Below are 25,693 nucleotides of genomic sequence, written 5' to 3'. Positions count from 1 at the left end.
CAGGGGTTTTGTGGGTTTGTGTGTGTGTATTTTAAATCACTGAGATTATAAAGGAGAGAGGACAAAGCCAGGAACAACCCCCTCCTCAAATCATCTTTAATTCCACATGGCCTCTAATACATCCGTCTTTACCTGGCGAGAGACCCACAACTATGTGTGTGTGTGTGTTTGTCTTTTTTTCCCTTTCTCTTGAGGGTGGTGTTGTGTTTCAGTGAAGTACATTGTGAACTGGTCATAATGATAATCACGCCAACTCTTAGCTTGTTGTTAGAAGGTCCATGTCCGCCGTCTTAGGACCTCAGACATGTGACATCCCAGCGCCAGGCTGCACTTAAGTCCCTCACGGCTGTAGACTCCAGTAAGGAATCAGGCTGCTCCCAGCAAGCCGGGTTGGAGCCAGCAGGAAATGAATCCGTCTGCCACAGCTACTTGTTTAGACCAAATTATTAATGCTTAGTGGCAGACGAATGGCCCCCTTTCTCATTCGACTGAATGACGGGAGCCTATCTGTTTTCTTGATAAGACTGTGGCCAGCCCGGCGTTTGGTCTAGAAGGTAGATAAAAATTATTCTGCCTGCGGGCTGCAGGGATGTCTGGTTTCCTTTCTCTGTATCTGTGCCAGAGGCTATCTCCCTTATTCATCTCGCACACTGTCTTTAAACTTAATCACACTGAACTTTCTGTATATGTTTGCCTGACAATAAATGGGTCTGGGGTGAGGGAGGGAAAGTGCAGAGAAAATACATCTTTATTAGGAGAGAAATAAGAAAACACTGTCTTTGTTTAGAATAACGCTGGTGTAGATGAGCCCAGTTCTTCTAAGGACAAAATTTGAAAAACTTTCCATTTGTTTTAAAAATACCAAAATAAATATAATATTTGGAATTTAACCTAGTTTCAACAAATTCTGTGATAAAAAGTATTTTTCATTCTATCACTTACCATTGTCTTCTCTATAATATATTCTCAATCTCCTAGACTCACATTTTCTATGCTTATAATTTACTTCTAAGCTTAATATCTTAAAACTAAATGAAGTTGTTACAACTTCCAGTGTTTGGCATGTAAGGAATAAAAAATCTGTAGAGACGTATTGAAATTTAACTAGTTTTTTAGGTTACACTTTAGTACATAAATGTAATACGAGTTTTTTTTTAAATAAATTTAAACTTTAGTACTTAGAGATGTTTTGTTTTCCTCTGGTCATTTTTGCGCAGGCCCTAGAAAACGATTCACCCGAGGGATGATCTCGTAGTCATATTCCTCACTAAATCCCTCTCTTCTTATCCTGTGGGTGGTTGTAGCATCGCAGAATCTGCCAGTACCGGTTAATGGTGTCACACTTCTTTACCTTGATAAGCTTGAGTTTCAGGTTTTACGTTCTTTCCAGTATTACTTTCTGTCCTCATGGGCAACTTGCTGAATAAAGCAGGTTGGGTGGTGCAATATAGCGACCTTTGCAACACCTTAGACTCTTACACTACCTATCTGTAAGTCAGACTTCTGGCCTGCCTAACCTTGCAGACACAGCTGCGAAACCTGAGGTATGTGGGAGGTGCAGCGGGAGGGGAAGCCCCGTGACAGCTGAAATTACTGCCTCCAAGTCCAGGAACCTTCTTCTTTAGCTCAAGCTCAACTCGGAGTTATTGCTGTAATTGGAGGCCCACCGAAATTACTTACTTCGCTGGCTTTCCTCTCTCGAGAAGACAGAAATTATTAAAAGAAGGCAGAGGCTCTGCTTAAGGCAGGCATGCTGGCGCTGGCGAGAAGTGATCACAACCTGCCGTCCTAGACAGAAGCAAAACTTAGGAAGGGGATGGGATGTAAATTGGGTGCAGGGTGGCCGGCCGTGGTGGCCTGAGGAGGCCTGCATCAGCCATTACAGCAGGGCGGGGGCGCGAGGGCGAGGCCGCCAGGGAAATTCAGACAGTTAAAAAATTTCAAGGTTAGTTTTTTCAAAAAGACTTCATTCACAATTGGTGATAAGAAGGTTGGCCCTTGAATGGCACAAGGTCCCATTCTCTGGGTGTCCGTCATTCACTCTCGGTGACTACTGCCAGAGCGAAACTTTGCTTGTGACAAAAGCCGTGTTGCTCACATTGGTCCCCTGCTCTGTTGACAAACCGCTTCCACGTGCCTTCTGGTCATTTCCTATAACTAAACTCTCCCTTGAAAGATAAAGAAGCCCTCGTATTCTTTGATTACCTTTGGTCCTCCATTTAATGGATAAGCATATACTTTCGGAATTTGTTCAACATAGTTTTGTTTCTAAAGTTTCACATTACTGCAAAATAGGCACATAAACAACTCTCACAGCCACTGTATACTGTTTAGTATCCTCCTCTTCTGTCTAAAAAATAATGTGACATTTCCTGTTTTCTAGTCTCTGCTTTCTGTGTTGTTTTCCAAAACCACTAAAAGTGATGAGTGAAGAACTTTCTTTTCATTATTATATGCTTTGGTTTTGACCATATTTTCCGTCTGTCGTCGAGGTGGCTGACTAGAAGTCTCGACTGTTAGAATAAACTTATCAAAGATGTCATCCGCAAATTTTCCCCTGCCTTGTTAGTTCTCTCCTAGTGCTCGGTCTTATTGACAAATGCCCTGGCGGTGGCCTCGGGCGCCTGGAGCCCCCGAGGAAGAGCGCAGCTTCAGGGAGCACCCGGGCGTGTCTGCCGGGCGCAGACCTGCCAACCTGCCGAGAGCTGGACGCCAAGGACCGAGTCCTGCAGCCCAGCTGTGGTGTCCTCTCTCCTCGTGGTGACTGCTGTCTCTCTTTGTAAACGAAGAATTGTCTCTCATTTTATTCCCCTCCTCCTCTTACAGCAGGGTGTATTGCTCATTGTTATTTATTGTTTGAAATGTTGTTGCCACCATGCCTTTCACTTACAGCCTTTGATGTTATGAGATGAACATCGTTTTCTTACTCAGTTTGGGAAATTTTAGGCATCACTGGAGGAAGGGTGAGGCAGGAGGGGAAGGGGGTGGAACATGTATGAGTAGTTACTCAAGAGGCCTGAACTCGGAGCTGACAGCGCTGCCACGATGGAGGGCCCGAGGGATGACGCTCGGACAGACAGCTGCCTTGGCCCCGCCATCCCGGCTTCTCCCTCATTATCTTTCTTATTTCTGCCAACTCTGGCAGTGTATCTCACCTCCAGGGACACATTCTTTTTTCCTCCCTAAAGTGTTGAAAAAATTTCTTGTCAGGGTTTTGTTGAAATGAAATTGGCTTTTGGAAGAAGCAGCATTTGCTAGGAAGCTGGGAGGGGTGGGATTCACCAAGTGCTGAAGGGAGCACGTTTTCGCTCTCTGGGGCTGTGGCCATGGACAGAGAGGGGTGAGGAAGTGGTGGTCCAGGGGCGCAGCGTGGCTGCCCAGGCTGGGCTTTGGGGAGAATGCCTCGGCTCCAGGCACAGTTTCTCAGAGCGTGGCCCACCAGCTGCCTGCAGCCGATTCTTCTGGGTGCCGCTTATCAATGCATCCCAGAGCAGAATACAGAATACAGAAGCAAGGGCCTGGAGAGCTGCACCTGAAGAGATCCCCCATGATTCTTTGAAGAGCGAGTGCTCAAGATTCTGGTGCATAGCTGGAGGTGCTTAAGACGCAGTGACTACCCCACTTGAGTCAGGTGCAGAAGAAACTGAAGCATAAACCAGAAGGCCAGTTTGAACTTTGCCCCTGAGTAGCGTGGGTCCAGTGGCAGTGAAGGGAGATATGTTCACAGCCCCTTCAGCTCGCTGTGGTGTCTTTGACTTTAGCTGGGCCTGTGCATGTGGTACTCTGTGTATAGCTCTCTTCTTTCACCCTCAGTCCCCTTTCCCCTTACAAGAAAAGTCTGGAAAATTAAGATTTCTCTTTGAAACGAGGTTCAGCCATCCACCTGCTCCAGAAAGGTTTCTACAACCCGTACCCCCCAACCCCAGGAGCCTCCTGTGGGGCACAGCTGGCCCTCTGCAAGCCTAGGTGGCTGTGCTTGACGCACCCTTGTAATTTACTTGCTTGCGTGTGTCTCTCTCCTGTTAGACATTGAGTTTAATTGTCCTTATAAAATTGAGCCAAGCCCAGCGCCCGACTGGGACTTACTGCTCCATAAATGATTGTCAAGTGAATGGATGAGCTGAAAGATCCTGGGCGGCATCTTTGACGCACACGCTCCTCGGTTTTCGTCATCTCTGCCATAAGGAATGGCTGACTTTGTTTTTGTGTAAAATTAAATATGTGAGTATTAGACTCAGCTTCCTAGGATGCTTATAAAAATGTGTTTTCAGAGCAAAATAAATAGGAGAGTGAGAAAATTAAGATGCTCTGGTGATCTAAATAGTTGTGAAGTACATTTTTTTAAATGTCATGAAATGCTTTACAGAGCTCCAAGGAAATTGAACAGGGGATCTACTGGATTTTGGCTAAGTGCTAAAAAAAATTTCCTTAATTCCCTGTCCAAATACTTCAACTTAAATTTACTGGCAGCTATTTCAGAGGAAGATGGGAACTCTGCAGTCCTCGGTTTGTTATAGAGAAAATGTTTTTGTCTTCAAATGTTTGGAAGAAGGATTAAAGGCAATTTATGGCTTGGGTGGAAAGTAGTAAGAGTGGAAACAATGGAGCGTCTTCTAAATTGTCATCATTTTCTGGAATTAATAACAATATCAACCCAGCAGGCCTTTATGTCCAGAAGGAATTACTTTGATTTGTCCTGCTTTAAGGTAAAGTGTCACATCAATCTTGTACCTGCAGTTCTGGATTATTTGTTTGATTCTATTGTTTAAAAACAGGGATTCATTCAGCCACATAGACGATGAATTCTATCATTAGAGCTTTTGCCACTGGGCTGAACAAATATGTTTGTAATTCATTTCTTTCAGGAAACAGGCTTCAAGATCTACAGAGAAAGTCTTTCATTGAGACGTCATGGCCTTTTTAGTTTCTCCTGAAATAGTCCGTTTTTAATTCCCAAGGAAAATCACGATACTGAAAAATAAATTAACCTGCTAGGTTATTTTCCTTCTTATGGCACCCCTTTTTAATAGATCCCAGTTTACAGATTTCTTACTGTTTGTTTAATGAAAACACTTATATGTAACTTTTTATAGTATTTTACAGTTTATAAAGAACTTTTTAAATGAATTTTTTTTATTTTTACAGTAACTGTGTAGTAATGCTATTAGATAATGTTGAGCCTTTTTATAATTCGCGGGACTATACGGGTCAGTGATGTGAGGGCTTCACTCGGTGTCAAAGGGCAGAGCCAGGACTTACAGCAGAGCTTCTGCCCGAATACCCTGCTCTTTGAACCGCCCCTCTGGTGACTGCAGTCTGCTCCTTGGAGTATGAGTTTAAAACGAAATCCTAGAAGTGTTGAAACGTTATCATGGCTCACTCTCTGTTTTCCATTTCAATTAAATGATTGGTTCCCATGCTTGATGAGGCTCAGTTTTGTAAAAGCTGCCCCAATGCTCATTGTAAATGACTCTCGCGCATGGGCAAGTATGATGGGGACAAGTGCATCTGAAGTTATTTTAAGTAAGCATATGAGTTTTTATCTGATACCGTTTGTTTAATTATTTTAATGCTTTTGATTTATGTAATGGAGCCAATCTAGTACCCTCGCCTGAAAATGAGAGCTATTTCTTTACTTTATTGTCTGTAAGACTCCTTTAATATAGGATGCAATGTGTACACAAAAATATTAATGTGTTTGTATCCAATTCCATTCGACATCCTTTGCTCCCAAGTTAGGAACCCCTGGATGAATTAGCCTGTAGCCTCTGTGTTTTAAATCCAATGTCGGATAACATTGCTGTGTATGTCATCTTATTTTCTCCAAGAATGCAGATCCTTGAGTTGACTGCAAAGTGGATTGCAGTGATCTAGTAAGACTTTGTTTAAATATACATGTCTTCTCTCCCCCAGAGTAAGAGAAGCCGAAGAGGTGTGTAGGCAGAAGAAGGGAAAATCACTTTATAAAATAAAACCAAGGCATGACTCCGGAATTGTGAGTATTTAACTTTTGCTTTTTTTAACTTGTGATTTTCTTTGGCTTTTAAACACTGTTTTCACTATATATAGAAACTCATATAATAATAAGTTAATAAATTTCCTCTTAAGTTTGAATAAATAATGAGCTCTGACTTAAAGAATCTCCTCGTCCTTATGCCTTTAATCAAGCCCCAAAGGCTAAGAGAGTCTCAGTATTCAGCATTTGAAGCTTAAGAATCAAGATAAATCTACAAAGGAAATGCATATGTGGACGGTGTGTGGGGGGAGCTGGGGCCACCTTCACTTTCTTCGCTGCACGCAATCACAGCACTGGGCTGCCTGTGAGCCCGGAGGGGCCGTGACAGCTGGATTAGCCCACCGGGATCTAAAACACAATGGGAAATGCCAAGCGTGGTGCTGGCCTTTGCTCAGACCAGGGGGCTCAGACCTGCTTTGTACCCACAGATGTTTCTACAGAGGTGGCTGTTACAGCTGTCAGCCAATAGACTGAGTTTAACAAGCTAATCTAAGTTTCTTCTTTGCCCACTTCGTCCTTTAAAATAAAAGGCCCAAGTCGTGCACCTTGGGAGGGAAGGGCTTGGTGAAGATAACAGGTTTTCCCTTGTGATACTGTCAATGTTTTGATCAATGATTTGAGAGATTATGGCTTGGTGCCACAGAGTAAGTACATGCTGCTGTTTTAAATGAAAAGTTGAGTTCTGCCTTCAAATAGGAGCATTTTGAATTCAATGTCTAATATTATCTAAATGGAAAAGATATTAAAATAACCCAAATGGGGATATGATTAAACAGCCCTATTTAGAAAAAGTTAGGCATTACATCTCCAGTTAAAAGATATTTTTGGGGCTGGCCCAGTGCATAGTAGTTAAGTTCATGCACTCCACTTCTGCGCCTGGGGTTTGCAGATTTGGATCCCAGGCATGGACTTACACACTGCTCATTAAGACATGCTGTGGCAGCATCACGTATGTAAAGTAGAGGAAGATTGGCATAGATGTTAACTCAGGGCCAATCTTCCTCACCAAAAAAAAAAAAAGGGATATTTTTCCCTTCAGTTTCTCTGTATCAAAATTAATCCTATCAAATGACAAGTATTCTATTATGGTTTAGTTTATTTTCTGTCTTTTTGATTAAAGTACGATCTTAAAGGAGTATTGAATGAGGAGAAATAATTATTTATTAGTTAACCTCAATCATGCTATTTTAAGGATGGAAGAGAGTTGAATCACATTAACCACGAAATGAAGCAGCCAGTTCAGTTTTCATATTTATATATTTGTGCTCAGCACTGGAAACGAGAAAAGTGAGTTGGCACCCTTTCACATCGATTAGAAGCTAACTTTTAAAAAGCTTTTTTTTTTCTTAAAAAATATTTGATGATTTGTCTTGGAGAAAATTCTAAAAGATAGAGCAGATTCTACTTATTTTTTTTTTTCCTTTACAAGCTGGTAGATCTTTAACATTTTCCCAAAGAATTGGATCCAAACAAGGGAAAGATCTTGTGTGGGCTATTCTAAATTCCATCCCTTTTTAAAAGTTCTTCTTTCTAACTGTAACTTTTATCTGGTACTTTTATTTTAGAAAGCAAAAATAAGCATGAAAACCTGAACAATGAAAAGCAGAGCGAAAACGAGTCCCTGCAGCCACTTCCACAACATTCAGCTGACCTGAGGGCGGGGAGGAACCTGCACCGTTTTGATCGTCTTTCTTCTTGACCTCTTGCATAATCTTTGTGTTTTCTGGACAGTTCACTGATGGTTGAATTTTATTGTACATTCATATAAAAATGCAAAAGCAGTAGACCAGTGGAGAATTTAACACCTTTTCTTTTTTGTCAAGTTTATGGTATTATACCAATAGACCAAAACAGCATGTTGTAAGAGGCAGTATCTGCATTCATTCTGAACATGCTAAACATTAACCTGAAATTTACTTTTGTGGGATATTCCCTCTCACAGCAGAACACCTCCCATTCCACTGACAACCAGTGCTCCCCATCACTGCGTTTAGACTTATGGTTACAATGTTATTTCTAGTGAATTGTTTGTATCAGTTTCATGTCTACAATATAAATTTTCTATTTTAAAATTTAAGTACCATTTATATCTCATAATCAAGGCTTTCCCAACTGTTGGGTTGCTCTCCATAACTATATATTTGTGAAAGAAGATAATCATTTTTTTACTCAAGTCAGATAATCAATAGAAAAAAATACAGCAGAAGGAAAACCCTTCCCTATAAATCATTTCATATAGGCAGGAGCCAGAGTTTTAAGTTTAATGAAGGCTTTCATCAGACTTCGTTCTTTGAGAACAGAATTGCAGCAAAAGTAAATTGAACTAAAGATTTTCCACTCTATAGCATTTACCATTGCCCTTCACAAAGAAAACATGACTCAATATTTTGAAGGAATTTAAATAAATGATGCTCATAAAATTGCCAAACATGACTAATTATTGGCAAAAAATGATAATAATAAGGTTTTGGATGGATTGGAATCTCTCTGGAACCTCTTCATTAAACATACCTGCCTGAGTGTTGTGACATGGCTGGGGTTGGCTTGATGTGTTACGGCAGGTGATTCAAAGCTGTAAAATGAGTATGTCGTGATTCAGTGTCTCAAGGAGGCTAGGAAAGCATTTTATTTTACTTTACTTTGAGGGAGGAAAAGTGTATCTCTCACTCTTTCTGAGAGTTCTTTAAAGTCAGCTCATGATGCATTGCGATGGTTCTGTCTAACATTAATGGCTTGTTTTTTTGATTCTTTTAATGATATTTGTTGGGAGTTATGGTTGTGGACACAGAGGAGAATTTATTGCTATTGAAAACCAATTATGGAAAGCAACTTAAAATTTTAGAACATGTTCTGAATCATAACTTTGTTTGTATTTATGTAAAATATGGTCTCTTACCTTTTAGTTTGTAGTTTAAGTGCAAAGGAACAGTAGTGGTTTTTTAGTTGTTGTTTTGTAGTTTTCCTGTCCCCTTCAGGCTCTTCAATGTGTATATTACCATCCTTCAATGAAATAATAGGGCATTTAACAAAGATCGCTATGTGCAATACTGTATTTAGTGTTTCTATTTCAATTTTTCTAGGATGTTAATTTATATGAAAATAAAATGAATAATAAAAGAGTTTTATGCCTATTGTTTGCATATTGCCTAAGGATACTTGCAAAATGCAGCCATCATACTTTACACTGGGGGGAAATAAGTTAGATTCTCCGCATTTGAAGATTTTTAAAAGTTCTTATTTCAGACTTAACAGTTGTTAACAGTAAATACTTAACTATTTGAGGAATGCTTATTTTTAGAGGTAATCATTCTGCTACATCAAAACATTTTGGATAAAGGTTGAAATTTTCCTTATGCAATTTGAAGGAAGAAGTATTTTCCACTTATGAACACCAATATATTAATATTTGAGAAATCCTTTTTCCAAAAGTTAGAAATTAGGTGCAAAAATTCATTTGATACAGATTAAGTGGGGGAGGGCTTGGGGCTTCATTTTCTTCCTAGCACTTATCACTGCCTGTTGCTAGCGTATAGTTACGTGGTTTTAGTGTATGGTCTGCCACCCACTCAAATTTAAATCCAGAAAGATAAAGGCTTTTTTCCCTCAGTTCTAAATCTGTAACATTAAATGCAGTATGTGGTACTCAATAAAGATTGATTGATGTAGTGACTAAATAAATGAGAGGAAGAGAAAGGAGAAGTTCCAGAGAGAAGGGGAATGAAGGATCCATAATGTGTGCTGGACGCCCAGTTGGATGTTTCTATTAGATGGAGGATATTGATCAGGAACTCATGAGAGAGCTTCAATTCTGGACATTTTGATGTAAGAACCATCTGCATTCAGGAGGTAGTTGAAATCAAGTAGATTGTTGGAATTGCCTAGGAAATCAGGAATAGATTAAAAAAAGAAAACTAATTGAGGTCAGGTTAAACCAGTGTTTAAAAGAGAAAAAGAAATAGGTCATAAAAGAAACCTCAGGAAGATTAGCCAAGGAATTAAAAGCTGAGAACCACAGAGAAGTAAAATTGCAGAAGTCAAAGTAAACAGCACTTCAAGAAGAGACTCTCCCCACTGACACCTCCCTATTGCCCTTCAAACATAATACGTGTAAATAATAAATGGAATACACTATATGGAATGGAGTGATTTATTCAGTTTTCTATTTAAAACTCTGGGGAGCAATGTAGAAAAGAGGTAACTATAAACTCTAAAGAAAATATGAAAGCAACCAGTTGGAGGCTCTGGACAATGAACAAAGGAGGCAGATTCTGCGGTGGGGGGAGTTGAACTTGTAAGACAAGAGTGGCCTGGCTTCAGTGATGGTGCTGCACGAGACAGCCAGCATCTGCCAGACCAGCCAGAAGACAGGGGGACAATATCTTTAAAGTCCTGGCAGGGGAGAGACCCTGTCAACTAGAATTCTGTATCCTATGAAAAGATACTTCAAGAGTGAAGGTGAAATAAAGACATTTGCATGTATAAGAAAACGACGATATTTGGCACCAGCACACCTGTACTGCAGGAGTGTTAAAGAAAGTGCTTCACGTTGAAGGGACATGAAAGCAAAGGAAAACGTGTATCTTCAGGAAGGAATACTAAGTACCGGAAGTAGTAAATGCCTAGGAGAATATAAAAAACTAGTGATTTTGCTTTTAATTTCTTTTAAACGCTCACAGTTTAAAGCAAAAAATATACAGCATTTGTCTTGAAGAGTTTATAACATATGTAAATTAATACATAAGGCAATTATAAAGGATGGCACGGGGGGGGGAAGAACTTGCAAGATTTCTGCATTTTACATGAAGTGGGACAATATTAACTCCAACAGGCTGTGCAAAGTGAAGGATGTAAACTCTGACAGTGCATGTTAGAACCATGAGTGCAGCCACTAAAAAGCGATGGAAAGAAGTATAACTAAAAAGCCAGTAGATGCATTAACATGGAATTCAAAGTGTACTCGAATAGTTCAAAAGAGGACAGGAAAGGAGGATCAGGGACAACAAAATTAGAAGGGACAAAGGACAAACAGCAAGATGGTAGTCGTAAACAAAACCTTTTCAATAATTACATATAAATGGGCTAAACACTGTAAAAGGCAGATTATGGTGTCTGCTAAAAACACTTTAGTTAGAAAGACACAAGTAGTCATAAATGCATGTGTGTTGATAACAGCTTTGAAATTAATGAAGTGAAATTTGATCGAATTAAGGAAGAAATAATTCCATAATCATAGTTGGAGGTTTTAACACTCCTTTCCTACCTACTAAGAGAACAATAGAGAACAAACCAGTAATGAGGGAGGGAGAGAGGAATCTCCCTAGAGGGTAATGCGAACTAATCATGCTCCATTTTGGGAGGGAAACCAAACCAAGCTCACTACCACGGATGTGGGGCTTACCTACCAGGGAAAGTCAACTGAAAACAGCTTCAGTGGCTGCCAGTGGAGATGCTAACAAAGCAGCATGTGGTGGCAGGAGAAAGCCCAGTGGGGCAAACAGGCCAGCTAACTTGATGGCCCAAGTCTACATCTGCAATGTCTCCAATGCCACTGCCACACAGGAGCCCGGTGCCACCAAAAAAGCCTGGTTCTGGACTGGGAATGGATGGAAAGGGCAGAAAATGACTAGATATAAAGAGGTAAGAGGAGAAAGTGTGAGCACCCTCCCGAGGTGGGTCTGCAAACCAGCTTTCCTAAAGCACGAGGAAAATTGGCAATAAGAAAGAATAAATGGACCCAATAAACAGAAGTGAACTCACCTTCAAAGATGCAACCAGAGGGCAAAATTTAAATGACGTAATAATAATTATCTTTAGCACCTGCAAAGAATTTGAAATATATAATCATTGAAATAGAAAAAATTATGTAAGTGCATAATTCTAGATAGACACAAATTAAGAGACAATTAGTGATTTGGAAGGTAGTGCTAAGGAATTCACTGACGTCATATCACAGAGAAAGTATTTTTAAATGTGTAAGAGAAATTACAAGAGATACAGGATAGGCTGAGAGACTCCAACTTGAGAAGCATCCCATAGGGAGAAACTAAAGGAAACGGCAGAGACAGTGGATTGAAGAAACAGTGGCTGAGAATTTCTAAAATCAGAAAGACATGAATCATCTGCTTAAAAATGCAAAATAAGTGCCAGGCAGGATAAATACCAATAAATTTGAACCTAGAAAAGTCAAAGTGAATCTCTAGCCAGATAAAGAGAAATTTTCAAAACCCGCAGAAAGAAAGTGTCACCAACTAATTGCCCTGAGGAACTTAAGGGTGGGTTCAGAAGAATTTAACTATTTTTCCAAATTTTTTTCCCTTATGTTGAGGAGATGCAATCACCAGACCAGGCCTCCACAGGAGCTGCACCTATCTCCTTTGTCTTATTTTGAATGCTAAGATCTCTCCAGGAGGAGCTTAGGCCTTGTTACCGTAACCTGCAGCATATACGGAAGCATGGTTCCACCTGAGCCTGCGCAAGAGAATGCCTGCTTCTCCCGTTTGACTATTCATTCCCCATCCAAAATAAATGTCCCTGTTTCCCTTTGTTTGGGGACACCATGACTCTGGAAATGATTCTGCATGGTCTCCCATTTGCTGTAAATACACCGTACTGTGTGACAACTACTTCTGGTGGAGGGAACCCACTTTGGTTTCTGTAACATAAGGTCACATCACCTACAATGGAATGATGATAATACTGAGTGCAGATTTGTCTTCAGCAACAAGTATGTGAGCAAATAGTAAGTCTTATCTTCAGATTGTGTAAGGAAAAGCAGTGAATCGAGACCACTATACCCAGCTGAAGCATCATTCACATGGAAGGGGAGATGAATATTTTCAGACATATAAAAACTAAGAGTTTGCTACATAAACACCTTACACAAAGGTCTGCTAAAGGGCATATTTCAGCAAGGGAAAAACCTGGAGACAGTGAAGGGTTCGGATATAAGAAATCACAGAGAGCACAGAAATTGGTGAGACAAACCAACTCAAGATGGTGAACAATGACAACTATGCCTAATGTTTGTGTTTACAAAGGGAGCTAAAATGTTAGGTAATAACAAGATGGCTGGGAGAAATTCAGGGGATAATTCAAGCATGCTAAGGACCTTGCCTTAGTCTACGCACTCATTTAATTCACAAAATGTGTATAGAGTGGTTAATATGTGCCAGAAACTGTTGTAGGCTTGGGGAGTAGTGGACAAGCAGAAAAATGTTCAGTCCTCATGGAACTTACATTCCAGTGAGGGCAACAAACAAAAAATTATGTAAAATAGCGTCAGATGCTATGATATTTTAAGGAGGGTGACCAAAAATTTATTCTTCAAACCAGAATATCTTTCAGAGAGAAAGTATTATGCCAGGAAAACCTCCATAAGCCGGTATCATCCCCGTGCAAATGCTGCTCACCCTATGTTCATGTGCTATGTAAGCTTTAGGTGCTATGATGAAAAAAAGACAGGGAGAAGACCATGATATTGACTAGGTTTAGACTTTGTTACAAAAAATATGAAATAAATATGTTAAAATTTTCGGGATATTCTTTAAAAGAATAGAAATAATTTAAAAAGAGGGAATTTTTAAAAAGGATCAATTCAACTAAAGGCCAGAAAGGTAAGAAAAAACAAAGTATGGTAAAAAGAGAAATGATTGTGGATGGTAGACAGGAGGACTTGGGGAAGGAATTGTTGCTAACAGGCTCTAGAAACCCTGTGCAACCATTGCTCGTGTTACGCCAGCTTGTCATTATCATTTCCACTTCCCAGCCAATTAGTAAACTCAGACCTTTGGAGGTTGTATTTTTTGGGATTTGTTTCCCATGAAATATGTCTTCAATTATATAATCAAAAGCAATAGGAGGAAGTTTAATGTTTTAAAATGGTGTGATAAAGGGAGCATTTACCCCTTCTCCTCTCAGAAATCATCCCCAAGCAAAAGGGAGCAAAAATGCAAACTACATCTTTGATTAAAATTAGAGGTATCGAAAACCCAAACCACAAAATATATGGAAGATCTTCCAACTGTGTGGGTGTGGGAGGAGGCTGAGAGAGGATGCTCGTCGAGGCACATCTCAGAAAAAGCCAGCAAAGTTCATTCACTTCACCAAGGTGAGGTCATAGCCTTAGTTGTGACCTCCCAAAGCCTGCGTTTGCAATAATGGACCTCGGTACACCAATTGGTATTAGCAGCTTCCCCCTATGTGGTTTATTTTTTTAGAAGCAGGGAAGAGGCCTAAATGAGAAATTGAACAGACAAGTTGGATTTGCAAAAAGACGTCTATCCTCCAACTGCTAAAAATTCATTCAAGCAATTCAGCATCATTTTTGATGGAAAAAGTCTGAATGACATGAGTAGGTCCTTAAATGATGAAATACCTCAAGGCAAAGTCAGCCTGGAGCATAATGGGAGCATTAGAAATGTTCCCATTAACAATAGGGACAAGAGGAGCCGACCTGGTGGTGCAGCAGTTAAGTTCACACGTTCTGCTTCTCGGCAGGCCAGGGTTCGCCAGTTCGGATCCCGGGTGTGGACATGGCACCCCTTGGCAAAAGCTATGCTGTGGTAGGTGTCCCATGTATAAAGTAGAAGAAGATGGGCGTGGATGTTAGCTCAGGGCCAGACTTCCTCAGCAAAAAGAGGAGGACTGGCAGTAGTTAGCTCAGGGCTAATCTTCCTCAAAAAAAAAAAAAATAGGGACAAGACCAGGATGTCTACTTTCACCTTTGCTATTTATCACTCTTCTGACAGTGAAAGAAAAAAACCTAAAGATATAAAATTGAAAGAGAGGAGGTAAAATAATTTTTATTTGCTGTTTATTAGATTATATACCTGGAAAATAATCAAAAAATCACTAGCCGTGATAACAGAATGTGGTAAATTAACTAGGCAAAAGATTAACATACAGAAATCAAGAAATTTGATATGTACAAACAGTGTCGAAACGATACCACTTTAGGTAGTAACCAAAAAAGATGAAGCTTGGAATGAATACAGTAGGAAATGTGTAAGATCTATGTGAAAATAAGTGAGACACAAAAAATAGGCATATCACCTACAATGTCAGTACTCCCTAAATGAGTCTATAAGTTTAATGCAACGCAGATAGAAATACCAACAGAATAGGTGTTTTGGGGGTGTGCAGGGTGTGAGAACTGCAGAAGCTGACTTTAAAGTTAAAACATAAAAATAAACGAACAAGAACAGCCATGAACAGTTTGGGGACAAAAAGGGCTGTGAAAAGAGAAACTGGCCCAACTGTGTTTTAAATGTATTAGAAAGTGACAATAAGTATTTGTAATAGCAAAATGTTGGAAACTTCTGAATAATAAGGTCATATGCAGGCTTTTAAAAAGAAAGAATGCACTTTTAAAAAAAGAAAGCACTTTATGTACTGAGATAGAAGATGTACAACATTTTAAGGGGAAAAATCCGTTTAAAAGCTTATATCTTTGTCATTTTTGTGCGAACAAAATCAGGAAGCAAAACAATGTGTATAAGGCACTCCCCTTTATGTAAGAATGAGGATGATGTGATTACTGAATCCAGAAATTAATGTGCCTAGAATATCCCGAGACATTCACAAGAAACTGCTAGTATTAGTTGCTTCTGGAGAAGAGAAACTGGTGGGCCACGGGGTAGGTGAAAGAGAGATCTTTTTCACTGTTTTTTCCTTTGTTTCTTTGGGAGTTTGCACAATGTGAAAAATAAGTCAATATAGAAATATGCTATAATTAGCTTTTTCGAATGTATCACATTTTAAATATCAAATGACACCTGTCTGGTCAGTTCTGTTGAATCAAGGAGACAATAAGCTCTGGGAAGTTTATGATGTTTGCACATGACTGTAGCAACTCTATCAGATATCCTCGCCAAAGAAGATCAGGAAAATTCTCACACTCGACCACTATGGAGATTCGTTAGGCTGGGGAATCAACCCTGTTTGTCTATTGCAGGAAGGAAAAAAAAGTCAGGGTGGTCTGTAGACCACTGGGCACATTTTCTCCTATGGTGGTCTGATTGTTACAGTAACACTGGGCTTTTGATTTCACAATGGCCCATTTTAGTAATTTTATGCAAAACCCCCTTTCACCTCAATTTTGGAGTTACTTCATATTGCCCTCGTTGACTTTACGTTAATGTTTCTAATTTATGTCTATAATCTTATCATATAATGTAAAGTTTTCCAGAGATTAATATCATTTTTTAATCCATGCAGTGGATCACAGGACCAACCCACACCTTACAGGCTAATCAACAATGAGATTATTCTGTTGGGTTTAGACTTTTGGAGTCAGAAACTGGCAATATGCTTCTACTATGTTATAGTAAACCATATTATAATGGGATTCAATTAATCTAAGTTGGGCCCCATAATACTTGATATTTCATATCCATATATTTCATGATATAAATACTGTCTGTAACTTGTCCACATATCCTTAACTTAGGGAGCTCATTTTTTCAAAGAATGAGAATCAAGAATTTTAATATTTAGCTTACAGAATTCCAGGACACATCCAGAAATAGACCTCATCAACAGAGTGCCTTCTAGTTCGTGGAAAAATAGACGTGTGGTGCCTATCGTAATACAAGTTGTATATTTTTTGGCTCCTCAAATAAAACAAAAATTTTAAAAAATATATACCACCACAAAAACAAAAACAGAAAGCAAGAAACTACAGATGTAAATATTTAGATAACTCTCAAACCTTTTTGCTAGACTTTCAAACATAAAATTTAAAGTTTCCAGCCTTGATTAGACACCCAATTCATAATTTGGTATCCAGTATCTCCTCCCCACACATTAACGATTTCATCCTCTTACAGAGCTATGGTCTTGTTAGATGAAGAATGTCCCGGCAGCAGAATTTTAAAGATGGAGGTGGGGGTTAGGAAGACATTCTGTGTGCCTGGTTAGTAAACACACTCTGCTTCCCTTCAGGAATTGGAACTGGAGGTGCAGTTCAGGCCATCCGTGCTTCATCAGAAGTGGCACTGCTCAAAGAGTAGAGAGGCGCAGGAGGAGGGAAGTGTTAGGGGTATAACCACGGGCCCACTAGGACCAGTTCAACTGACCCCATCTTATCAACAGAGTAATTAAGAGTGGTTTTTCAGGATCTGAGAGTCCCCCCCTTGTCCAGCTCAGGCTGGTTGAGACCACCAACCCATCAACTAGACCTGCGCAAATGGCTGATAAGTGACCCTTTTGACATCAAAGGGCTGAGAACTCAACTCTCAGTTCATGCTAACGCCACCATTTTGTGAACATGCGTCCTATGAAGAGCCAAGAAGCTTGACTACACATGCACAGATCATCAGTTACCTCACTTCTCCTTACCTCCAATCATCCATCGTGTCCACGCTTTAGACCACTCTGCCCCTTTGTCCTATAAATTTTGCCCCAAGCCCTACATCAAGGAGACAGATCTAAGAGCATATGCCTCCTGTCTCCTTGCAGATTGATCTCACAATAAAGCTCTTTTCTTTTCCCAAAAGCTGACGCCATAATAATTGGGGTTTTTTATGCACATTGAGTAGGAGGACCTCATCTTTGTGAGGTAACAGAGGCACTGTGTAGGACAAGAGGGATGTCAATGAGATGAAGGATAATAAGGCCCCACTTTTTATGTCAGGCAATGAGCAGACATAGCCTAAAGAATGTGACTCGTTTCCTCTTCTTTCTCTTCTTTTTAAGGAGTATCACCTAAGGTTACTTTGCCCTCCATTCCCTCACTCGCTCTCTCTTGTTAGAAGTCTCATCTGTGTTCGTGGATTTGGTCATGATCTTTTTGCTTCTCTGTCAGATTCTCCAGGTCTAGCTTCTCACCAAATTCCAGTCCTATTTCTTCAAAGGGGACAGTTTTATTTAGATTACTTAACTATAACTGCAGACCCATATCTATAAAAGTCTACATCGTCACCTTCTAGTACCAGATCCTCATTTCGTTGGGCTCCCCATCTCTTACACTAACATGCTCCTCTTTAGTCCCCATTTCTGCAAATATTTCACATATTTGTCTCTTCCTTTCAGATCCAATTCTGTTACCTTGTCTGGCCCTAATCTTCAATCTAGGTTCTTGCAAGAGCCACTGAAGATCAGGAAAATTCTCACACTAGACCACTGTGTGGATATGGATTCTGTTCTCTCCAATCATCTTGCATAATGTGACTAGAATAATCCTCCATCAAATTTGTCAGCGATTTTCTATTTCTTATAAATCAAGTGGCTCATCCTTTGCCTTTCTTTCAAGGTCACCTCTATTCTTTACTCTGTCTCCTCCCTCCTCCCACACTCCACTTCCCCAACCCCTAATACACATGATAAGGTGACTATTATAGTGCTCTGCCCAAATACCCTCTTCAGGGCCAATGCACCCATCTCAGCGCACCTCCTGACCCAGCTGAAAATATCAGTTGCTGATGGCTCACAGCTTGGCCCCTCAGCAAGAGTTTCCCTTAGTGGAGGAAAATGCATGCCCCCTCCTGGGGATGGCCTGAAGCCAGTGGCTGGCTGATGTGGGAGACAAAGGCCTGTCCTCCTTGCTTCAGTTTGGGACAACTCTCCTACATCATCCCAGCTCCAGAACTCCCCATAGGATCAGATGAGGCCTCAAGTGCAACAAGTTTGCTTTTTCTGCTGCACCATCCTGTTTTCCTCACTTTCTTAAAAGTCTGTGTTCTGAGGTCACTCCCCAATAAACCTTCTGCATATAAGTCTTCGTCTCAGAGTTTGGGAAACCAATCTAAGATACGCAGTTCCAGGAGTGGTCCAAGGAAGTATACTCTAAAACAGGACTTGGAGATGGATCACTCACCGGCCAGTTGCCAAGGATGGCCCGTGGCATGCTGGAACAGTGCCCTGCTGATATTTTTCCCAGGGATAAACTGAGATGGGATGCTGGCGGGGGGGACTCCTGGCTGGTGCGATTCTTTGGTGCCTAAGAGTTATGAGGGACCACGTGACTATAAGGGCTTGGGAATTGGGTACCAACTTCCAGGTGGCATTGATTTGTTAAAGAGATTAAAAAAAGACTCAGAGTGATTGATGACCAATTCAGTCAGAATATGAATACCATAGGGTCTCTGGCAGTATTTAATTAAGCCCTAGACTCCTGCAGTCAGGCAGACCTCAATCATAGTAGTGCTGTTTCAGAGAAATTTGAATTCTTAGCTCCAGCAAGTCTTCTGTGACATGGTTAAGGTCCTAATGGAGAAAGAGTGAAACCCCTAAAATTGATATGTGAATATCTGGGGAGATGTAGTTGAGAATCTCAAACTTCCCAATCTCCCTGAACCTGACAGGCCTGTTGTTAAGCGCCCACCCCTACTGGGGATGTGCTGGGCCAGCCAACGAAGGAGGGTGAAGTTGCTGCAGGAGCCAGGAAAGTCAGCATGGGATTATGTCCTGAGGGTGCTGGATCAAGGAGGGGGAGCACAACGCTAAGTTGGATCTCCCCATGGGAGCGCTCTCCCAGGATTCAGGATTTAACATTGTGGCAAATCCCCCAAGGATGGGATAATAAGGTGCTGGCACGATTTGTGGAGGATCACAAAAGCTCTGATCCATGGTCAATGAAATAGAAATGCAGGAACTTCCCTGGTGGATGGTGGAGGAAAGGATCCATGGGCTCAGAGAAGTGGTTCACCAGCCAACAATAATCCCAGGAAAGTCTCTGTTTACCAAAGCGATCATGCATGTGCTTGTGATGGGGCAGCAGCGGTACTCAGAAGCTCAGCCACGACCATTGTCTGTAGCCCAGGGCTAACAGTAGGAGGAGATGGTGTTGCAAAACTAGGCTCCCTGATGGACTGAGAATAGCAAGATCTCAAAATAAGATAAGCCCGGCGCCAGTGCTTAGCTTTCAGAAGCAACGTGGGCACAACTGTTGCAAGAAGTGATGGGATTGGAGTAGCATCCAGAGGGTCCCAACTTGGAGATGTTTAATAGAACATAGTGTTCCTGGAGGCAAGATGCATGGGTTGCCAATAAAGGTACTGCTTAATTTATATAGTCAAAAGAGATGAATGATGGATGATAAGAGGCATAGGGTAGTATCTCATTAAAAATCACAATCCCTTGCTTGGTTTCCAGATTAGACTTGGAACCCATTTGCTGAAGGAGATGCTGATTCTTTATGAGTAAAGACCCTGTGATATGAGGGCAGATATATTCATTTGTTATTCCCCTAGTACTTAATCAAGGAACTTATGACTATTTATTCAGGTAAATGTGCTGTGGAGAAAAGAAGAATACTCAGAATTTGAGGATTATTGCTTTGGGTCTGAATTGATGCTGATATCTGGAGACCCAATAAACCATCATGACTTCTATTAAAGTGGAGTTATATGAAAGCCACTAGAGTCCTAGCCAAGGTCTGGCTCTCACAGGGCCCACTGGTCCATGGACCAAGCTGGTGTTCCTTTCCCTCATCACCAAATGCATAATTGAAAGGGAGACTCTTAGTAGTTTGAAGAAGCCTCACATTGATTCCTTGACTTCTTGAGTAAGAGCTATTGTAGTGGGGAAGGACAAGTAGAAGTTTCGGAAGCTTCCTAGTCCAGCAAAAAGAGTAAATCAAAAACAATGCTGAATTCCAGAGGGAATGGGGAAATTAGTGAAAATTTCAAAGACTTTAATATTTAGTATCCTCATGTATTTCACCAGGCCAGCCCCTCAGAAATCAAATGGAACATGGCAGGCAGTAGGGCAGTAGCCCTGGTGGCAGCTCCTGTGCTCAGTGTGGTTTCTTTGTTAGAGCAGATTAAAACAGCCTGCAGCACTTGATCTAGCAAATGTCTTTTCTGCCATACCTATCGAGAAGGAGAACCAGATGCCATTGGCTTTCCCATGGGATGAACAACGGTTACGTTCATTTTTTGGCCTTGCTCCCAAATCTATGTACGTCCTTACACCCTTTGTCAAAATATAATCTGAAGTGAACTGGTTCTTATGGACATTCCATAAAACATCATAATGGTCCACTATATGATTGACCTCGTGTAATAGGACCATATCAGAGATACGGGGCAAGTATGTTGGAGGGCTTGATTGGTATGCCATATATATACCAAACTCTAAGATTATATACTAGCAAATAGGTGATAAACCTTACAAAGATTCAGAAGACTTCTGATTCCAGACAAGATGGATTAGACACATTCTCCCTGTTCCTTCCACTGATGACTCTGAAATATATATATATCTCAAACATAAAAAGGCTCTAAAAGGTGGAGAAAAGGCAGACCAGGTCAGAAAACTTCAGGATTCAAGTAACGATATGGCAGTGAGTTCCCTGGCATTTTTTTCTTCTTTCATGTATCCTAGACTGATTACTAGAGAAGCCAGCAACACAGAAATGCCAATGGATACAAACAGCAACAAAAACTGCACGATTCCCCATATTTCTCTTTTGATAAAGGGCATCAGCTGCCTGCTGTGTTTGAGAAGTAGTGGCAGTGGGATTGGGTGAAGACGGTGGCAGGATGGGGAGTTAAGAAGAACTCAGAAGACAACCTGATCATCAACAAATTTTAATTCTACTATTTACGATTTGGTCTTATTGGTTATCTCCCATGCAGATATTAATAATCAGTGGTGATAGGTCAACCACCAAACGAGCTTTCTAAACTCTAAGTTGTTCATTGAATAGCAAAAATTCATTTTCACTGACTTTATAAACTAAAAATCAATCAGTCAACTTCAGAAACAAGTGAATTGGAATATCTTGGTCTCATTTAAGGGCAGTATTTATCTGTCCCACTTAATAAACTAAAATGAATTATTTATTATTAAGTTTAATCTCTTGGAAATCCATACAGTGAATCAACCATACGCAATTTATTAAGTTTTTATTTTTTATTGGTAATTGAGTTTCTTGAATGATAGATAAGTCAATTAGTGGAAAAATGGAGACACTGTGAAACTAAGAAGTATTTAAATTAAGAAATGTTGAAACTCGTGAAAAGTGAATGTGAAAATGGACAAAACTCAGGACAAATTCTGGCTTGTAGGATCAAGTGATGTACTGGCTGCTCCAGGGAAGACGAGATCTACAGCAAACGTCTCTTTGCAGCATTTTCTCAAGGTTTCCTCGTTCGATATCTCTCATTCAGAGAGCACAGTAAGAACAGGTTCAGAATTCTGTCTTCAGCCGCTGGGGGATCTGTTAAGACACTTGGAAACTCCCCAAGACCAGGATTGAGAGCCATCCCCACCACCTCTGCTCCTTGCGTGCCTGATTCTGATTCTCTTTGAAGATGCCAGGCCCCAAAGGAGATGGTGCAATGTAGGCTAGGGGTTGAACTCACCATGGCTGGACAAAAGCACTCTGAACGCACAATGCTCCTTCACTGCCCTCTGAAACAAGTTCAGAATTCCATTTTCATGGCACATCACACCAGGATCGCATATAATCCTAGAGTATCTTTATTTGTTCTATAATTTAATAGTACACCTATAAAATAATTACATTATACTTATAGCTTTTCTTCATTTATAAACAACAAAAAACAATTAAATACAATTTGAGCCATTATAAGGTAAACTTTGTACATACAAGAACCCCCAGAAGGAGCTTCACACTGCAGCATATCATATTGCTTCCACTGCTAAATCCACAGTTGGGTTCAAAGAGTGTGCTCATGTCTGTATTCTGTGAGCTCATAGCTTATTGCTTGCCTTATCTGCTCGGGTTCTGTGTTAATAAAACGACAGTGGTTGGCTTTGTGGTCAGCCAGATTCTACCTCTCTCTCCCCTCCTACTCCACTCCATTAGCCTCCATCACAATCACATGGCCCTACATTCTTCACAGCTTTTCTGCTGCCTGTCTTTCTACTGAGTCTGCCTTGAGGTTTTCCACTAATGCGAAAATCAATTCTGAACTTGGACACCCTTCCTGGTCTTTCTCTCCATCCGCACGTTCAAGCCCGCAAGGCTGTCTGTTGAGTTCTGCCACCTGATTTAGGGCTGTATAAACCCATTTCTGAAGCCAAGACCCTCTTTACAATAGCATATGCTTGCTCAGGTCTCCTGGTGTTACAGAAGTAACAGAAATGAAACCAGCTGTGCATGGGCAGAAAACGGATTCACCCATGTGCCACACCCCTCCCAAATCCTTGATGTCAGGTGACGCCCCGCACGCTGTCTAAGGTCAGGAAGCCTCAGTTCCCAGAGCAGCTTGAAGAGGGTCTCTCACATAACTAGAAAGCAGGCCTTTCGGAGTCCCCTTGGCAGGAGCACTTGAGACTGAGTGCTGAGGAATTACCAGCGAAAGGTTTTCAAAGTATGCTGTTTCCCACCAATGGCATCTCATTCACATTTATCAGATTCCGGAAACATTACTCACAGGGAAGCTTTTAGTGGGCAATTTAGCAAAGGGACTCAAAGTAGGTATAACTTTGCAGGGAAATAAAGTATGTCAACCTTGTGTCAAGAGACCACAACACGAAAACCTCAACATTTCAAATAAAAAATGAAAGGTGACTTAATGTTTTCTCATCTTTTTGAAGTCCGTTCTTTGAAAAGGAAGCCAGTTGCTTTCTGCAGGACAGTTCAACTAGATTTCTATTCTCTAGATTTTAGCCTTTACTTCCTCCTATACCACAAAGTGACCCAGCTCCTTATAATTTTAAATATTTCTTTCTTTTAACAGGAAATATTTCTTGCTTAGAGTCATGGCAGTGAAATAGTATACTTCTCACTCCATATATGCATACTAAATATTCTAGGGACTTTTGAGTTTTGGGTAACAACTTCCCAGTGCATCCCCTCCCTACACCCATCCCTTACACCCCCATTCCTACGTATGCCACAATGCTTTCGTGTCTTCAGTGAAATATGAGTTCAATGCAAAAATCGCAACTCCTCCCATCTCCCTGCGCAGTCTAGGAATAGGTGCATGACAGTGAACTGCTGACCACGCATTACTTCTGAGTAAAACACCTTCTGGGCAGGTCACCCACCTGCTCTGGTCCTTACTCAGAATGCTGCTTGCAAAGCCAGAGTGAAAACACGTGAAACAATACATGGAGAGGTCTAAAATACTTTTTACCAGCTCTTTACAATATAGGTCAATTATGAAACCAGCGTTAATATGGAGACCTTTGTGTGTAACAATATTCTAATTGCAGCGATAATAGCATGCACACCAGAGTTCATCTTTAGTCCACCGATGGGGAAAGTGAGGAAAAAGAGGCGCCGGTGGCTGGGGGTGGGGGAGACAGTGGCCTGCTGTGAGCAAGGTCCCCAGGGAAGCCCACTTGGTGATCCAAGTGGCTCAAGTGGTCTTCTTGGCATCAGCTTCCTTAGGAGAACCTCCCAGCAAAGGGACATCTTCTTTACAGACCTTGTCCAAGCCGCATCACAGCAGCGCAGAGGGCAGCCCTCGAGCCCCCAGAGCGAACCCTCCCAGCCAGCGGGCCGGGGACCAGCAGAGGCTGGAGGGGCTGCTCTGCGGACTGACGCATCCTTCGGTGCACGGGGAAGGGGCGAGCTGGAGTGTAGGGTCAGGCCAAGGCAATATTCGCTTTTCCACATGGTGGAAACATCCATGCCGGACTGACAGCGCGTCACCTGAAAGATCCTCTCCGACTGCTGCGTGGTGGGCGGTGATTTTCCAGCATCTTCCTTCGGGCCTGGTACACAGCCTGGTTTGGGAGGCTCAGGTGAGGCCCGGGGTCGGTCAGAAACACATCAGCGAAGCTCCACTTGCGGTCCGCGCTCGTGACAAGGACACCGTCAGCCCCCGGAGACGTGCTGCTGCTGCGGGGACGCCGGCAGCGTGTGGGTGGCTCGGAGGACAGGGACGGAGGCGGCGGCGGCCGGGCGCGCAGGGCGGGCAGCGTCCCGCCGCGCTCACTGCTTGTCCGAGTCGCTCAGGTTCACGGACATGCACCGGCACTGCTTCACCTTCTGGATCTTTTTGAGTCGGAAGGGAGGGTCCAGGCCGGGGCAGTCGAGCTCCACGAGGACGGAGGTGACGCGCTGCGGTTTGCAGAAGGCGCAGGACTGGAAGGACTCCTCCTCCTTCTTCACGTGCCGCGGGATGTAGAAGGAGTTGCACTGGCCGTAGCAGAAGCGGTTGAGGATGGTGCGGCTGCGGCAGCCCTCCTCGCTCACCGTCTGCCGCAGCGGCTGCGTCTTGCACCAGTCACTCTTGAGGTACTTGCGCTCGGTGACCACCAGGGCCTCCTGGCTGGAGGCCAGCACCTCCTTGATCTGGTGCTGCCATCTCTCCGAGGTGTTGCTGCTGCCGTCCTTGTAAGGCGAGGGGATGGCTCCCGCGGGCCGGTTCTTCCGGGCCTCCGCCACCTTCACCAGCACGGCCACCAGGAACAAGGACAGGGAAAGCTTCCAGAGCATCCTGCAACGACGAAACGAGAAAAGCGTTAGAGGGTTTGTTTGGGGCGGGTAATCGCACGCGGCACCGGCTTCCCGTGATTGCTTTATGGTTTTATGAGGAGGAGTGCAGGCAGGTGGGGCGAGGCTGGCTGCTGGATGCCCGGGGGCAGCTGGAGGTGAGAAATGGTTAAAGGGTACACTTACAGACAGCAAGGAAGATGTCCTGAATACTGCCCCGAAGGCAAGGAGGTGGACAGAATGGTCACTGAGTGATAATACAGTTAGAAAACACAACCACAGAATTGCAAAGCAAAGTCTGTCAAAATAGCTGAAGCCAG

At 41.9% G+C, this 25,693-nt stretch overlaps 2 protein-coding genes across 9 annotated transcripts in view; one reads left to right on the top strand and one right to left on the bottom strand.

Moving 5' to 3' along the window:
• The window catches only part of FMN2 (formin 2), a 342,454-nt gene extending 333,319 nt beyond the window's left edge, over positions 1-9,135 (top strand). Inside the window, exons 17-18 of the mRNA XM_023632505.2 lie at positions 5,914-5,995; positions 7,582-9,135. Coding sequence (XP_023488273.2) covers positions 5,914-5,995; positions 7,582-7,608 — 109 coding nt within the window. The 3' untranslated portion in view covers positions 7,609-9,135. The remainder of the gene's footprint in view (positions 1-5,913; positions 5,996-7,581) is intronic.
• A 12,717-nt stretch (positions 9,136-21,852) lies between these two features.
• Positions 21,853-25,693, bottom strand: part of GREM2 (gremlin 2, DAN family BMP antagonist) — a 102,972-nt gene continuing 99,131 nt past the window's right edge. For all 8 annotated transcript variants that reach the window (XM_001492571.6, XM_070256073.1, XM_005607947.4 and 5 more), the window contains one exon: positions 21,853-25,377. In XM_001492571.6, the coding sequence (XP_001492621.2) occupies positions 24,870-25,376 (507 nt within the window). In that variant the 5' untranslated portion in view covers position 25,377 and the 3' untranslated portion in view covers positions 21,853-24,869. The remainder of the gene's footprint in view (positions 25,378-25,693) is intronic.

Source organism: Equus caballus, chromosome 30 (assembly GCF_041296265.1).
Source record: "Equus caballus isolate H_3958 breed thoroughbred chromosome 30, TB-T2T, whole genome shotgun sequence".
NCBI lineage: Eukaryota > Metazoa > Chordata > Mammalia > Perissodactyla > Equidae > Equus > Equus caballus.
The sequence above is the reverse complement of the archived record's forward strand: the minus strand, read 5'-3'. Positions and strand labels throughout refer to the sequence as shown.